At 44.0% G+C, this 15,382-nt stretch overlaps 2 protein-coding genes across 3 annotated transcripts; both read left to right on the top strand.

The window, feature by feature from the left end:
- The first annotated feature begins 1,363 nt into the window (after window positions 1-1,363).
- On the top strand, window positions 1,364-2,306 carry LOC103635821 (CBL-interacting protein kinase 9). The gene is made up of 4 exons (XM_020543400.2): window positions 1,364-1,429; window positions 1,514-1,585; window positions 1,785-1,887; window positions 1,981-2,306. The coding sequence occupies exons 1-4, from the start codon at window positions 1,410-1,412 to the stop codon at window positions 2,083-2,085; spliced, it is 300 nt and encodes a 99-aa protein (XP_020398989.1). The 5' UTR covers window positions 1,364-1,409; the 3' UTR covers window positions 2,086-2,306.
- Window positions 2,307-12,224: 9,918 nt separating this feature from the next.
- Window positions 12,225-14,610, top strand: LOC103635820 (probable serine/threonine-protein kinase PBL23). 2 transcript variants are annotated; one of them, XM_008658199.4, is made up of 5 exons: window positions 12,225-12,746; window positions 12,879-13,060; window positions 13,153-13,342; window positions 13,472-13,863; window positions 13,956-14,610. In XM_008658199.4, the coding sequence occupies exons 1-5, from the start codon at window positions 12,365-12,367 to the stop codon at window positions 14,304-14,306; spliced, it is 1,497 nt and encodes a 498-aa protein (XP_008656421.1). In that variant the 5' UTR covers window positions 12,225-12,364; the 3' UTR covers window positions 14,307-14,610. The 2 variants fall into 2 exon arrangements, with proteins under 2 accessions (XP_008656421.1, XP_008656420.1); XM_008658198.3 differs by having other exon boundaries at window positions 12,876-13,060.
- The last annotated feature ends 772 nt before the right edge of the window (window positions 14,611-15,382 follow it).

The raw sequence follows: 15,382 nt of genomic DNA, 5'->3' as shown, positions 1-15,382 counted from the left end.
TGGCTCACCGGTTTTGTGCCCGCATGAGACCCTCCATAGTCCACGCGACCAACGGCCAGGCAGGTAGGCAAGGCAGCAGCAACACACACACACCAAGGATGACATGCTCTTGCCATTTCTTCGTTGTCTGCAGTGAACGGAGGAAGGACAATCTCCTCTGAATCCCTCGTGGCACTGGCATGGCATTTCCTGCTAAGGCGTCGCAGCAGGGACGACGCCACAGCTCTCGCATCTTCATCCGGGGTGCTTCAAATCGCAAAGGACAAATCATCTGTGGCCAACTTGACAAAGCACAAGGTCCATCGCTCTGTGACCAGCAAGTTCATTCATTTATTTGTTTGTTTGTTCGTTCTTGGTATGTATTGCCAAAATAAGAAGAATAGGAAGTGTTTTTACAGTAAGATTTGTAGGTGAGTGCAGAAAGGAAGCTCATCAACGACGCTCTTGACAGAACTGGTGTGCGGTATGATACTGAGAGCTGGATGGATGAAGAGACGTCGTCCTAGATGGACAGGGATCTCACGGACAGCGATGAACTGGTGTGCAAGAAGACAGCCAAGTGGTCGTCGTCCGAAGCGGCGCCCAAAGGTGAGTCTCAGTTCTTTGCTAGGCAAATTGCTCTTACATGGGTCTTGTTGCTATGCCTTAGACCTATTAGCAAGTAGTATAATTCAACAGAAAAGTGTAGCCCTTATTATTTCTGAATTCTTGTTGGCTAATTCAGTTCCTGGAATTTGCCACTTTGAGTGGTTCAGTGCCTAAACATGGGCTGGAGCATCCACGTGATCCCCATCCCTATTCGTGTGACCTGTTCTTGTGCCATATAGTGTGGACAGGAGCAAACCGGAGGTGTGCGCATTGGTGTTATGTGGTTCGACCCCACCTGTAGATTACGCACCTATGGTGGATTCTCTTTTGCGTCATCTCCTTCCTTCATCTTATGCATTTTTTGCATCAATGTCCATCAAGTCCAAGTCTTGCCCTTCAATATGTAATGTAACCCCAGGGAAATTTTTAAATATACTGGAGCTGCTTTAGAAAGATCGCCTCCACGATTTATAATTTGTTCGTAGCCAGTCACGTGGGATGGTTCCCTTGATGTCTCTGTCGTGTTGTGGTCGACAAGAATGTCTGTGATGGGAAATATTGTGTCTAGGCATCATCGACCAAATCGTGACCTTTCGATCACAAGGAAAAACTGCACACGCCTAGGGCTCCCTTTTTCCCTAGAGATTGAGGTTGAAGACATACCGATGTGCTAACATTAGATGTCTGCTGTCAAGCTGCTTGAACCGTCCCATCTACTGTTTAGCCTAACTTTGGAGAGTGAATGCGCAATATTAATCACCTCCGCTTGTTCTTCCAGATCAAGCGGGAGATTTCGACTATGAAGCTGATCAAACATCCCAATGTGGTCCAATTGCATGAGGTATACTATTTTTTTGTCAGACGTGATGATGCAAGTTTCATTATTACCTTTTGATGATCCCACTGTTATGCGTGCATTTGATAGGTTATGGCGAGCAGAACGAAGATATACATGGTTCTTGAATTTGTTGATGGAGGCGAGCTATTCGATAAGATCGTAAGGCTCTCAAAACTTTCAGTGGCTCATTATTGTTACTCTTTTACTCTGTGGGCATTACTTTTAACATGTTGTGGTTTTAGTTCTCAGACCCTGGAATGTATATAGATAGTTACAGCCATATTATTTAGGTGTTAGGTTCATATGAATGCTTGCAATTAGGCAGCTCGTCCATCACATGGTCTTAATAATTTATCAGGTCAATTCTGGAAGGAGAGGATGAAGCTAGGATATATTTTCATCAACTTATAAATGCAGTTGATTATTGCCATAGCCGAGGAGTGTACCATAGAGACCTGAAGGTTTGTCCAAATATCCTGCTCTCTTTCTCATGTGTTAGTTCCTAACTATGGATGCTGGTGCTGTGTAACTCATGTCATAAATGCCTTTTGCAGCAAGAGAATTTGCTTCTGGATTCAAATGGAGCTCTTAAAGTTTTAGACTTTGGCCTAAGTGCATTTGCACCACAAACAAATGTACGATCTCTAGTCAGTAGCTAGAAACAAATGTACTATCTAGGCACTCTGTGTCACGCATGTGACCCGGTCCCGGATTCATGACCCATAGTCGAGTGTACCCTCTTTCTAACTATCCAAGCACTCCATGTCATGTATGTTGTACCCAGAATGCACGATCCATAGTCATATGAGTTAGAACAACTCACATGTAACTGGATGATGAGATGTGTATTATTATGACTATAGATGAGACTTTTGTGATGTAATTGATGAGACAATGGATTTAAATATTGTTATGTGATTGTGTGTGAGATGTTTTATGTGAAAATATGTTGTGCTATATAGCTTTTGATATATTTGTTATATTGTGGAATGTGGTGTAAAATAAAAATAAACAGCATTTGTAATGCTGGTCAAATTAACTTCCTAGAGGCATATTGGGCTGTAGGAAGTTAGCCAGCTAACTTCCTAGGGGCTGCAGTCAGCCGTAGGAAGTTAGCCAGCTAACTTCCTAGGGCTACAGTCAGCCGTAGGAAGTTAGTCAGCTAACGGCGCTGACGACGTGAAGCTACTAACTTCCGAGAACCTACTAACTTCCGAGAGGCTTCTTTGGCTGTAGGAAGTTAGCTAACTTCCTAGAGGGCTCTAGGAAGTTAAGCTAACTTCCGACAAAAAAATTCCGAGAGCCAAACTTCCGACGGGATGGCTTAACTTCCGAGAGTTTAGCTAACTTCCTAGAGTTTAGGGCTAACTTCCTAGGGTTTAGGCTCTAGGAAGTTCACTATTTGGGTGTAGTGGCTGTCATGCCGAAGCTCCTCTGCACATAGCTTCGTGATCGTTTCATCCTTCGTCATGATCGTCTTCCATTCCAGTCAAGCTTCGTCTTGACCATGCTTCTGTATATCCGCAACTTGATTCCGAAGATACCTGCTTGCATACTTAGAAAACATTGTCAAATCACGTTTTTGAGGACCTTCGGAAGCCGAAGGCCCCCAACAGTAGCCCCTCGCAATATTAATTTGTTGTAATGATAAATTCATATTGCGATATGGACGAAGGCCTTAAGCCGAAGGTCCGAAAAAACACCTTCTCTTTGCTAGAATAGCAACAGTCTTTGACAAGCGGGGCCCTCCAGTCTCAACGCTCTGGGCGTATAAATAAGAGCTCATCCTGAGTTTATTTGGTACGCTCTCTTGCCAACTGCTTTTACTCACCCAACTTTTAGCCTACACGCAACAACACTTGCTTGGCCTTTTAGATTTTAAAGCTTCGGTTTAGAGAGCACTTTCTCAGCGTTTGCAAGGATGTCTGAAGATAAGAAAGTTGTTGGTGATTCGAAGCTAAGTCTTTCTGAAGAGATGCATTTGGGTTTTCTTCAATCAATGTCGAAGACTAATACAGAGAAGATTACTAAAGAAATTTTGGAGGGTTTATCTGAAGATACTGGTGACAGTGACAGCTATGATGTGGATAGTGGTGGTGAAGACTCCGAAGATCGACCTTGGCGACCAAGCCATGCGGTTTTTGGCAAATCAAGTATTAAAGAAAATCATCTTGTCAACATGAGGGGCAGATATTTCCAGGACTTGTCCGTTGTGAGGGCTGATGAAGGAGAGAAGACTTGTCCAACTCCTGAGGAAAATGAAGTCGTGGTATTCCGAAGCTTCCTGAAAGCTGGACTACGATTTCCCTTAAGCAGCTTTGTTGTAGAGGTGCTGAAGATATTTGAAATCTACCTTCACCAACTTACCCCCGAAGCAATCATAAGGATGAATATCTTCGTGTGGGCCGCGAGAAGCCAAGGCTTGGAACCTGATGCGAAAAGCTTCTGCAACATACATGAATTGTTGTACGAAACAAAACCCTGGGGTAAAGAACAATATCACAACAATTTTGGCTGCTACAGCTTCGGCTCCCGGTCTGGGTCAAGCTGCCCCGTGCCGACTTTTCAAAAGAGGTGGCCTGGCGACTGGATGACAGAATGGTTTTACGTGAAGAATGACTTGAAATCACGAGAAGATATAAAGAAAATCATTATGCGTCCCATCTGGCAACGCTTCGGCCTGCGGAGGCCGAAGGTGGAAATGAATGAAGCAGCCGAAGAGTGCCAGAGAGCCTTCAGCGTTGTTTGCTCTTTTATTGGGACGAGAGATTTGGTCCAAGAACACATTGCCTTCAGAGTATGGCCACTTGTGGAAAAATGGGAAATGTCGCAGGAGACCATTAAAGAGACTGACGAAGGTGGACTAGTCAGACTGAAATACACATTTAAGTTCGGAGATAAATTCGTTGAGCCAGATGATGACTGGCTAAAAAGCATTGAAACTGTAAGTGATGAACTGCTTGGGGTATATTCAAAGGCTGAAGATACTGCATTGTCAGCAGCCTTCGGAGGCCGAAAGAAGAAGAGGCTGAACCGAGTATTTGACGCAATTGGGTTCGTCTACCCCGACTACCATTATCCAGTGCGGGGTCAAAAAAAAAAGAATACTTCCTCTACGAAGGAGACTACTTCAGCTGCTCCTAGTGAGCCAGCGCCGAAGAGGAAAAGGGTAAAGGTTCTCACACACCGGCCACGTTATATTGAACTGGCCACAGTGCCTGAGTTCGCCGGTGAGACCTCTTCGGCCACCGAAGCTAAAGAATTAACTCTGCTGCCAGAAATCGAAGAGTTGGCCGAAGTGCCAGCAACAGAAAAGATGGAAGGACCAAGGACTGAAGAAGCAAAAACATCAGAAGTTTTAAGTCCTTCAGCAAAGATTGAGACAGGAAAAAGCCAGAAGGGTCCAATAGTGACCCCGAAAAGAAAAAGGATGGTTAATGTGTTAGATGTTTTGGAGACAATTAAATCTTCAAGCATAACTCCAAAGAAAACTGTTGAAACTTCTGAAGTGTCTACTGAAGCCTTTGCTGCTGAAGCTTCAAAGCAACAACTTGAAGCTGAAGCTTGGCCTTCAGAGCCCATCAAGGAACAACCTTTGGAAACCGAAGAAACAAAGGTTACAAAGGCAGCCGAAAAAATGTCAGAGCCAATTTTGGTTGAAGAAATTGACACTGCCGCCCCTGAAGCACCTTCCACCATACGCGATTACATTGTGCGACATGCTTTGGGGAAGAAATTATCTGAAGAAGAGATTTATGAAGCTAATCACTATGCCAGAGAATTAAAATATTCGAAGGGGGCACTAGTGTTCAATGGGACAGACGAAGATGACTTCCTATACTGCCTCCCTGACAATAAAGAATTATCTGTCTGCCGGGAGATGGCTAGAAGCATGGGGTTTCCGAAGCTTGAAGCTGGACTCTGCGCTATGACGAAGGACGATCTTGCGGATAGCCTTGCATATAACAGTCTGAAGGTGTGAAAATTGTATATTTGGAAATTTACAATTTTTGAATCATTCTTTTATTCTTATAGTAATTCTTTTTTCATATAGGGTTTAATACTAAGCAACGCTTTGAGAGCACAAAAGAATGCTGAAGATGAAAGTTATAATATTGCTTTCAACAACCTACGAGCAGAGGTTATCAAGCTGAGGAACGAAGCTTTGGAAAAAGATAAAATTCTGCTTACACTAGTGGATAAAATAAAGGAAGACGAAGCTACCTCTAAGGCTCAAGCTGAAGCCCAAAAACGCGAAATTCAGGATCTTCAGAAACAACTGCCCAGGGCTAAAGAAGAACGCATACTAGAAGAAACAAAACGAGAACTTAGTGATCAATGGGCAAATCATTTGGAAGTAGATGTTGAAGAGCTTCGTGCTTCCAAGAAAAGATACTATGATAAATCCATAGAGTGTGTTAAGAAGATAAAATCCAGCTTCGCCAGCGTCGGCGCGTTCTCTAGCGAAGAGAATTTCACAAAGGGAAATCCAGAAGGCCCTATTGAATGGATCAGTCACGAAGCTGAGGCCTTCGAAGAAATCTTGAATAGCCGCGGAGATATATGCGCTTTTTCGGGCGCCAGGGGGATTGCTACAGTGTTGGAAAGAAAAGGTTGTAATCATGTGAAATCTTTAGCGCAAACCGAAACCGCCTTGTCCTCCGAAGACATAAAGGACCCCTCGGCCGAATCAAGCCTGGTTGGTGGAAAATTCTTCACCGATATCTGGGACAATGGTGGCCGAGAAATGGCTCAAGAGATCATTCAAAGAAGCGAAAAAGGCATCCATGATGCTAGAAAGATAGCAGAGGCCGCTGAGAAAAGCGCAGAGCCCGAAGGGCAAATAGGTATTAACTAGTGGTTTTTATTTTGTTGTAATTTTTGATTCCAGACTTTGTTCGCGGTTTGTAATATAGCCGTATCTTCTCCTCCCTCAGAACCTGCTGAGGCATCTCCGGGCCCCACCCGAAGGGGGACGATGAAATTAGAAAAATGGCCGAAGCCATCATGGACAAGGTTGTCGATCAGCTATTGAACGAAGCCGCAGAAATAGTTCTTAAGGAGGATTAGATGCTATTGTAAAAATGTTTGGAATATAATATGTGTAATACATTGTAACTTTGAATGTAATATATAATCTATTTATAGTTCAATTCTTTACGATGCATGAAATTTTGCATACATACCATTTTTTGAGCCTTCGGCGAAAAAACACCTTCCCTTCTTTTCATGCTTCGTGAAGAAAACCTTTTATATATCACAAGAATTTCCATGCTTCTCTGGTGAAGAATATCCAAGCTTCGTGAAATATTCTCCGAAGCTATAAAAAGTTTTATGTTGCCTCTCTAATGAAGCTACACTTCTTCTCAATTTATCTTGTGCCTTAGCACGATTTTCTCTTTTTCATAACACTCTCCGAAGATCGATACTGTATCCCCTTCTTGTTCCACATGCAATATGCTATATGATGCTTATGTTATGCGAAATGATGTGATGATGTTATGTTATGCAAAATGATATTTGTGCCGAAAATACACACATCCCTGCGATAAAGCACACATTGTCTTTTATCAGCGCTGACTTTCCGCTGTAAGCCTCCCTTAGGAGCTTCTTCGCCTTTTACTTTCAGCGGAATCAGCGTTGACTTTTCGCTGTAAGCCTCCCTTAGGAGCTTCTTCGCCTTTTACTTTCAGCGGAATCAACGTTGACTTTTCGCTGTAAGCCTCCCTTAGAAGCTTCTTCGCCTTTTACTTTCGGCGGAATCAGCGCTGACTTTTCGCTGTAGGCTCAAAAAACTTACACTGTGTTCCCTTAGGAACAACTTTTTACTGCTTTGAATAAATTGCACTGTGTTCCTTAGAACAAATTTTTGATAATACAAAGGTCCTTCATGGCACCATAAATTCGTATGCTTCGGCAACTCAATCCTATGGAGAAGACATATTTTTATTATGGTAAAAGACGAAACTGTTACAAGAAATTGAAAACGATAAAAGACACTTAGACTTCCCATAATTGTTCCTTATTAACAAAAAAGTAATACTGAATGTAAAAATCCGAAAAAACTGTTGTCGAGGTAGGATATTTATCAGTAAATGTGCTTCGACTCTGGCACAGTGCTATTGACTGTGCGAGCTTCGGACTCCTCTCTGAAGTCCCTCTGAAGGTGAGTGTGCTGACTCCCTTCTGGCTGCTGTCCTCGCTGCGTTGGTGGTGGCGGTGGAGGCTGTTGCCAAGATGCTTGGGGTTGACTTGCCGAAGCAACAGAAGCTGCAGAGTGATTGCCTACATATTCTGGGATGTAAGGCGAATGGTACGAAGCAGTGTGCATGACCTGCTTCGGCTGACTCTGTTGTGCTGCAGCTTCTGCTATCTCCTTTTGCTTCTGGATGGTGACTTGGCACATCCGGGTGGTATGGCCCTTGTCTTCACCACAGAATAGACAGTAAATTCTTCTTGGCTGATCCCCAAATCTTCCCCCGAAGCCCCTGGCGCCTCTGCCCCTTGGCGCTGGCGGCCGAACAGAGCTTTGCTGTTGTACCGAAGCTTGCGAAGAGTATTGTGGCCTTTGTTGTTGGCTCCCTCTATCATCACTTTGAGTGGAGTTATGAATTGACCTGACATGCCTCGTATGAAATCTTCCTCCGAAGCCCCTGGTCATTTCAGAGAACCTAAATGCCTCCTCCCTTCTTTGGCGGAAGTCATTGTCGGCCCTGATGTACTCGTCCATCTTCTGAAGCAGCTTCTCCAAAGTTTGTGGTGGCTTCCTGGCAAAGTATTGCGCTGAAGGTCCCGGCCAAAGCCCCTTAATCATGGCCTCAATGACGATTTCATTGGGCACTGTTGGCGCTTGTGCCCTCAAACGCAGAAACCTTCGGACATACGCCTGGAGGTATTCTTCGTGGTCCTGGGTACACTGGAATAAAGCTTGAGTAGTAACTGGCTTCATCTGAAACCCTTGGAAGCTGGTTATCAACATATCCTTCAGCTTCTGCCAAGAGGTGATTGTCCCTGGCCGGAGAGAGGAGTACCAGGTCTGAGCGACACTCTTGACGGCCATGACAAAAGACTTTGCCATGACTGCAGTATTGCCACCATACGAAGATATGGTTGCTTCATAGCTCATCAAGAATTGCTTCGGGTCTGTATGACCGTCGTACATGGGGAGCTGGGGTGGCTTGTAAGACTGAGGCCATGGTGTAGCCTGCAATTCTGTTGATAATGGAGAAGCATCATCGAAAGCAAAATTTCCATGATGAAAATCTTCATACTAGTCGTCCTCATTGTAGAAGCCTTCCTGATGAAGCTCTCTGCGCGGAGGTCTTCGGTTCTGGTCATCTTGAACAAGATGACGAACCTCTTCGGAAGCTTCATCTATCTGTCTCTGAAGGTCAGCTAAACGAGCCATCTTCTCCTTCTTTCGTTGCACCTGTTGCTGAAGGATCTCCAGGTTTTGGATCTCCTGATCCAAGTCATCTTCCGGAGGCGTTGGACTAGCAGCCTTCCTCTTCTGGCTTCGGGCCTCCCTAAGAGAAAGGACGTCCTGATTGGGGTCCAATGGCTGCAGGGTTGCAGCCCCTGTCGCTGAAGCTTTTTTCGGCGGCATGACGAAGGTGATGCTTGCCGAAGGTGTTCAAAGCTCAAGAAATGGAAGTGAGTTCACCGGAGGTGGGCGCCAATGTTGGGGACTTGGTCTCAAATGCTATGAATCAAGAACAAGACAACATGCAATATTAAATATTAAAGCCCTTCGTCCTTTGAAACTGTATTTACCCTTGGGAATAATGAATTTTGGACGAAGGTTATGAAGGTTATACCTTCATAATCGTAATAAAAGATAAGAAAAGATTTATGTATGAAATACGGAAAAATAACATGACTACTTTAAACATTGTTATTGATTTATTTCTATTCATTTTTCTTATATAAATGATGACAAATTACAAATATACCTTCGGCTTGAAGGGAAGTAAGGGTACAAGCGTGATGCCAATGCCAAGTCAGCGTGAACAGTACAGGAATACTGTTCATCTATTTATAGGCACGGGACGCAGCCCGTATAAAATTACATTAGTGCCCTTTACTTTTATCAATAACTCTATAGTAATTCTTCGAGGGCTGATTTGGCTTTTCATCTTTAAGTCGGTTTCCCCTTTCTGCTGTCATGCCAAAGCTCCTCTGCACATAGCTTCATGATTGTTTCATCCTTCGTCATGATCGTCTTCCATTCCAGTCAAGCTTCGTCTTGACCATGCTTCTGTATATCCGCAACTTGATTCCGAAGATACCTGCTTGCATACTTAGAAAACATTGTCAAATCACGTTTTTGAGGACCTTCGGAAGCCGAAGGCCCCCAACAGTCGTTATGTTTGGGATTCAAGGCAAGCAGGAATCAGAATCTACAGGAAGACATGGAGGATCTAGAGCCCATGTAGGTACGGCCTAAGCTGAGCTGCTAGCGGCATCAACTCTTGTACTTAGTAACTGCTAATAAAACTTTGACCAACTTTAAAAGCAATGCTCAGATTTAACCATCTCCTTTGGTAAGCCTTACACATCATATGAGCCCCCACCTGTGAGCTCATGTACATTATTCCCCACAACTTGTTGAGCGATGAACGTATGTGAGCTCACCCTTGTTGTACTCACATCACCTAGGTCAAGAACAGGTACCACATGATAATGAGCATAAAGGCTGTCGCGATGAGTTCGTGAGAGGTCTAGGTCGTCGTGTCCTAGTCAACTTTGGTTGTTGGATCGTCGTCTTCGTATGATGTAATTATTTAGTTATTTTGTACATAACTCCTATTATATAGTAAAGATGTGACATTCGTTTCTGTACCATGAGTCATTATATGTGTGAGACTTGATCCTAGCACACATGTGAGTCGCGTCCGGGTTTGACCCCTAAATCCGGGTGTGACAGAAGTGGTATCAGAGGAATGTTAACTGTAGGACGTAACCTGGATATAACTGGACAACCCTTACATACTTACCTTTGCTACTCTGATTCTTTCTAAACTTTCCTTAATCCTTTCTCATCTATTGTTGCTTTACTCTGACTATTCTTATCTCTTCTTCTCTAAAGACAAAGGAGGATTTCACACATTGGAATCTTGCACCTAAAGTGACCCTTAGAAATAGGACACCTATTACTAGGAAAAAAAACATTTTTGTAGGTATATATACGCTTGAATGTTTGTTCTTATGAACCTTATTTGATTTGGTTCTTTGATTGAGTGTGATGAGTTGCGGGGTAATGTCCACGACTACATCTAAATATATATGTATAAAATATATTTAGAAAGATAACTACTCACCATGCACTACCTCAAAAAAAAACACAGTTCCATCTTATCTTAATAGATCCATTTCATCTAGTAGATATAACTTATTCTAATAAGATTCATCTTACCTTAAAAAGATTCTATCTTAATCTTCCATCTTATCCCAACCACTTTGCTTATGTCATTATAGAGTAACAATCATGATCTAATCCAAATTATATAGATCTTATCTAGTCTAATCTAATCATACCAAGTTAATCTAGAATCCATCTAATTTGATCCGATTTAATCTGAGGTGAGTTACTTAATCAGTTTAGTTAATACTGGTGCAATAAATTAGACCCTATAAACATATTTTAACCTAAATTAGTGACTTAGACCTATCCATAAACAACAACCTAACCTATATCATGGGTTGTATGACCTATCTAGCCCAACCTGGAAGGAAAACAACTAAACCTGATTCTACCTACTCTCATTTATATTAAGCCACCTATTAAGCTATCTATTCTACCTACTAAGCTATTTGGTTTACCTAATCTGTCTTAACTATATGACCCCAACTCGGATGGTAACACCAAGGCCCGAGAAGGAAGAGATCAACCTCGATAAGGAAGAATAGGAGTCGAACAGATTCCTAGATAAGTCAAGATCCACCATCCGAATTGGAGCCTTTTCCTTGGGGTGAGTGGTCTAATATTGAGGATTGAGTTTCTCTTTAAAGAAGTTGGAGAGCCGGAGCTCGAAGCCATTGCTCTAGTATATATTCTAAAGTCTAATTTTTGTCCCAAACTCTTACCTTACCCGACACTAAGTGATATCAAGTGTAAAATGTCAGGAAAAAACTTTTCAACTTGATATCAAGTACAAGTATATATGTGTTTGACTTATAAACATTAAAGGATTTTATTGTATCTAATAAAAGTTATTTTTGTGCATAAAACGATAATTTATTTAATTGTATGTTCGTAAGACTTTTATATAGAGAAATGAGAGGGGCGGGCCTCCATATTGGTGGCGTTTGGCTCAGCAAACACAATGAGATAATGGTAACGTAAAGAAAAACGACGCTATTTGTTACAATGTAATGATCAACTGATTTTGTTTGGATGATTCAGGTAGCATATTGCTGTCCTTTTACGCCGTTTGCTTTCCTCAATTAACGCATTGCTGCCCCTTCAATTTACAACAGCTCTGAGCAGTTCCACTGTTGTTGTCCAGTCCAGCTAGCAGCAGTGACTCTGAACAGTTAGTTCTACAGCGGTTCAGCAAACACAGTGTTGATCAAAGACAGGTATTGTACGCAGCGCTGCTGATGGTTTCATCCTATATATGCTTCTTCCCAACCGAAGCATAACACCCATATGCATCATGCATGCATGGTTGAGCACATGAGCACATCCCAGCCAATGGGTGAAAACAGACTCCTATTTCTCATGCGAAAGATCGGGGCGCGGTAAGACAGTTACTAAAACCAACAGCGATTAAAAAGAGGGAAAACGAGCGGACGAAAAAATGGCTTCTTGGCCAGAGAACGAGAGAACGAGAGAACCAAAGAGACAAGGGGGGAGGACCCCTTGCTGTTGTTCGTTTGCATGCAGGGATCGGCACGAGGGTGCTCGCCCACTCTCGCGTCGATCCGGCAATTTCCATGGGGCTGCTGAGCTCCGCCAACAGATGCGGCTGCAAGAACATCCTGAGCTGCAACCTACTAAGGTGCGCGTGCTGCTGCTCGTGGATCCGCTCCGTCTGCGGCGGCAGGACGACGACGAGCAATAAGGCGGCCGCGCAGCAGGAGGCGTCGGACGCGGAGAGGAAGGCGAAGAGGAAGTTGGCCCGTGGCTTGTGCGGCGGAGCGGTGCGAGAGGCGGAGGAGCCCCTGACGTCGGAGGCGAAGAAGAAGAGGACGAACACGGCGGCGACGATCCCCGAGCCGCAGAAGTGCAAGTGGACGAAGAAGGCGCGGAAGAAAAAGAAGACGAAGAATGAGCAGAACGGGCTGGCAGCCCTAGTGGAGGAGATCTCGCTCTCGAGTAAGAAGAAATTTTCTTTCTTAAATTTCACCCTGAGATTCTGCTTAGTACGTACGACGGAAACAGATCGATCGACAAGGCTTTCCATGAAAAAGGGACGTGCTTCTCAGCAACTCTTTTTACATGCAGCAGACAGTCCCAAGCACAGGGCAGCAGCAGGGGAGATACTGCGGATCGGCAACCACAACATCCCCAGCAGGGTGTTTACGTTCCGTGAACTGGTGGACGCCACCAACTCTTTCTGCCCAGAAAACCTGCTGGGCGAGGGCGGCTTCGGGAGGGTGTACAAGGGATGCATTCCAGACACCATGGAAGTAATAAATGAGCATTTCATTCCTTGTGCACGTTCCATTAAATTTTTTTTTAAACTAATAAGGCCATGAAGAAACACATGTTAAATATGCAGGTCATAGCGGTTAAGCAGCTCGACAAAGATGGGCTGCAAGGTAACCGTGAGTTCCTCGTCGAGGTGCTGATGCTTAGCCTGCTGCACCATCCAAACCTAGTCACCTTGGTCGGGTACAGCACAGACTGTGACCAGAGGATCCTAGTGTACGAGTACATGTCACTCGGTTCACTGCAAGACCATCTCCTCGGTAATACAAAACAAACTCTCAATCGTCAAATATCTTTTCTATACCTGTATGCTCATGAACTGTTTTTACCTGTTTTTTTTTTAAAAAAAAATTGTTCCATCTGAATTAATTCTATATACATATATATAGATCTCAGTCCGAAATCCCAGCCACTTTCCTGGCACACACGGATGAAGATCGCAGTGGGTGCAGCTAGAGGCATCGAGTACTTGCACGAGGTAGCCAACCCGCCAGTGATCTACCGCGATCTCAAGGCATCCAACATCCTCTTGGACGCAAGCTTCAACGCGAAGCTGTCGGACTTCGGTCTGGCCAAGCTTGGTCCGAGCGGCGACAACACCCATGTCAGCACAAGGGTGATGGGCACGTACGGCTACTGCGCTCCAGAGTACGCCATGACTGGCAAGCTGACCAAGACATCTGACATCTATAGCTTTGGCGTGGTTCTCTTGGAGCTCATCACTGGGAGGCGAGCGATCGACACCACGAAACCAACTCGGGAGCAGATCCTTGTTCACTGGGTCAGTTCACTTCGATCGAAATAAACGTATATTCATGCGGTTAGAATTGCAATGGCGCCGCTAGCTGCTCAACGTTTTGTTTATCTCTGCAGGCAGCACCATTCTTCAGGGATAAGAGGAAGTTTGTGAAGATGGCCGACCCATTGCTTGACATGAAGTTTCCTCTGAAAGGTCTGTACCAAGCACTCGCGATCTCATCCATGTGCTTGCAAGAAGAAGCAAGCAGTAGGCCGCTGATCAGCGATGTCGTGACCGCCCTTACATTTCTTGCTGATCCAAACTATGACCCTCCGGATGACATCAAGGATCCTCTGCCCATAACAGTTCCAAACCTAGACATGGAAACAACTGGCCAAAACGGAACAGAAGGAGGTAAAGAACAATTGCAGCAAAACGAAGGAGAAAGCCGCCATTCCACAAAAAACGAAGAAGAAGGTAGCTGAAATGTGGCTTTCTCTGGAATTACGAAATGTTAAATCAAGCCAGAGCTAGCTCCTTGAATGAAACTAACAGGTGGACGTGGTTTGGTTAGGTGTAATCAATTTCTCAACATTCTTGAAACCGGTGTATGTCATATAGGCAAAGATGTAATATCAGCTCATTTTCTTGAATGAAACTAGCGTGTGCAGTTTGGTTAGGCACAATCAATTTTTCAACATATCATAAGAGATACCTTAGGGCTCCACGAAATAAAATACTCATGGCTCGCCCGATTTGTGATCGTTTGAATTTTTTTATGCTCACGAACTCAAACGAGCCATCCTATATTTCAGCAAATGGAAACTATATGTATATCATTTACGACCATCTTGCAGTCTCTTAGGCGCGCGGATGATGCTGTGGGGGCTCCTGCGATGTGACTACTCCTCTGTTAAGTGATCGGCTCATCACCATTAGATGGACATGTTTGTGTCCTCTAGCTTCATGTAGATGATGGACCGAAGCTGTTCTTGTAACATGACCGACCCTGTACTGTAATCGCTGCCTGCTCGTATAATCCTCCAAACAGAGGCCCCCACCCACCAAGCCGAGGAAATAAAATGATCCTCGGGGCCCGGCAGCATGGAAGCACACAGGCAGTGGTGTGGAGCTCCATTTCTTTCTGTCCCGGTAGAGAGAATCAGGGTCGCAAACAAGCGCACAACGAGACATCAGACTGTCAGAGTGGTTGTAGACTTAATTGTGGTGGTGTCAAGGTGGCAGCATATGTGTACGCGTGCGGGGATATATTTCAAAATTCAGAGGCCAACATATCTTCAGATTCGGAGTACCTGCTGTTCCGTTGCATATATTGTACAAGTGACCAATCATGCATAGTGAAAACAACGTGCTTAAGGGCAAGTTATTATTAGTTTAATGGCGGCAGTGAAAACAAATTGCATGTATTTATAGAGTCCATGGTCTAGAAGTGCATTAAAAATCTGAAATAGCAATTACCCCAGTAGGTTTATCTAGAAGCCTACACAATCCCCCCAAATGTGCCCTAGCAAAATTCTCATCTTTTCTCATAGAGGAGCCC

Source organism: Zea mays, chromosome 8, assembly GCF_902167145.1.
Source record: "Zea mays cultivar B73 chromosome 8, Zm-B73-REFERENCE-NAM-5.0, whole genome shotgun sequence".
NCBI classification, from domain to species: domain Eukaryota; kingdom Viridiplantae; phylum Streptophyta; class Magnoliopsida; order Poales; family Poaceae; genus Zea; species Zea mays.
Note: the sequence above shows the minus strand (reverse complement) of the source record. Positions and strands in the feature narration are given on the sequence as shown.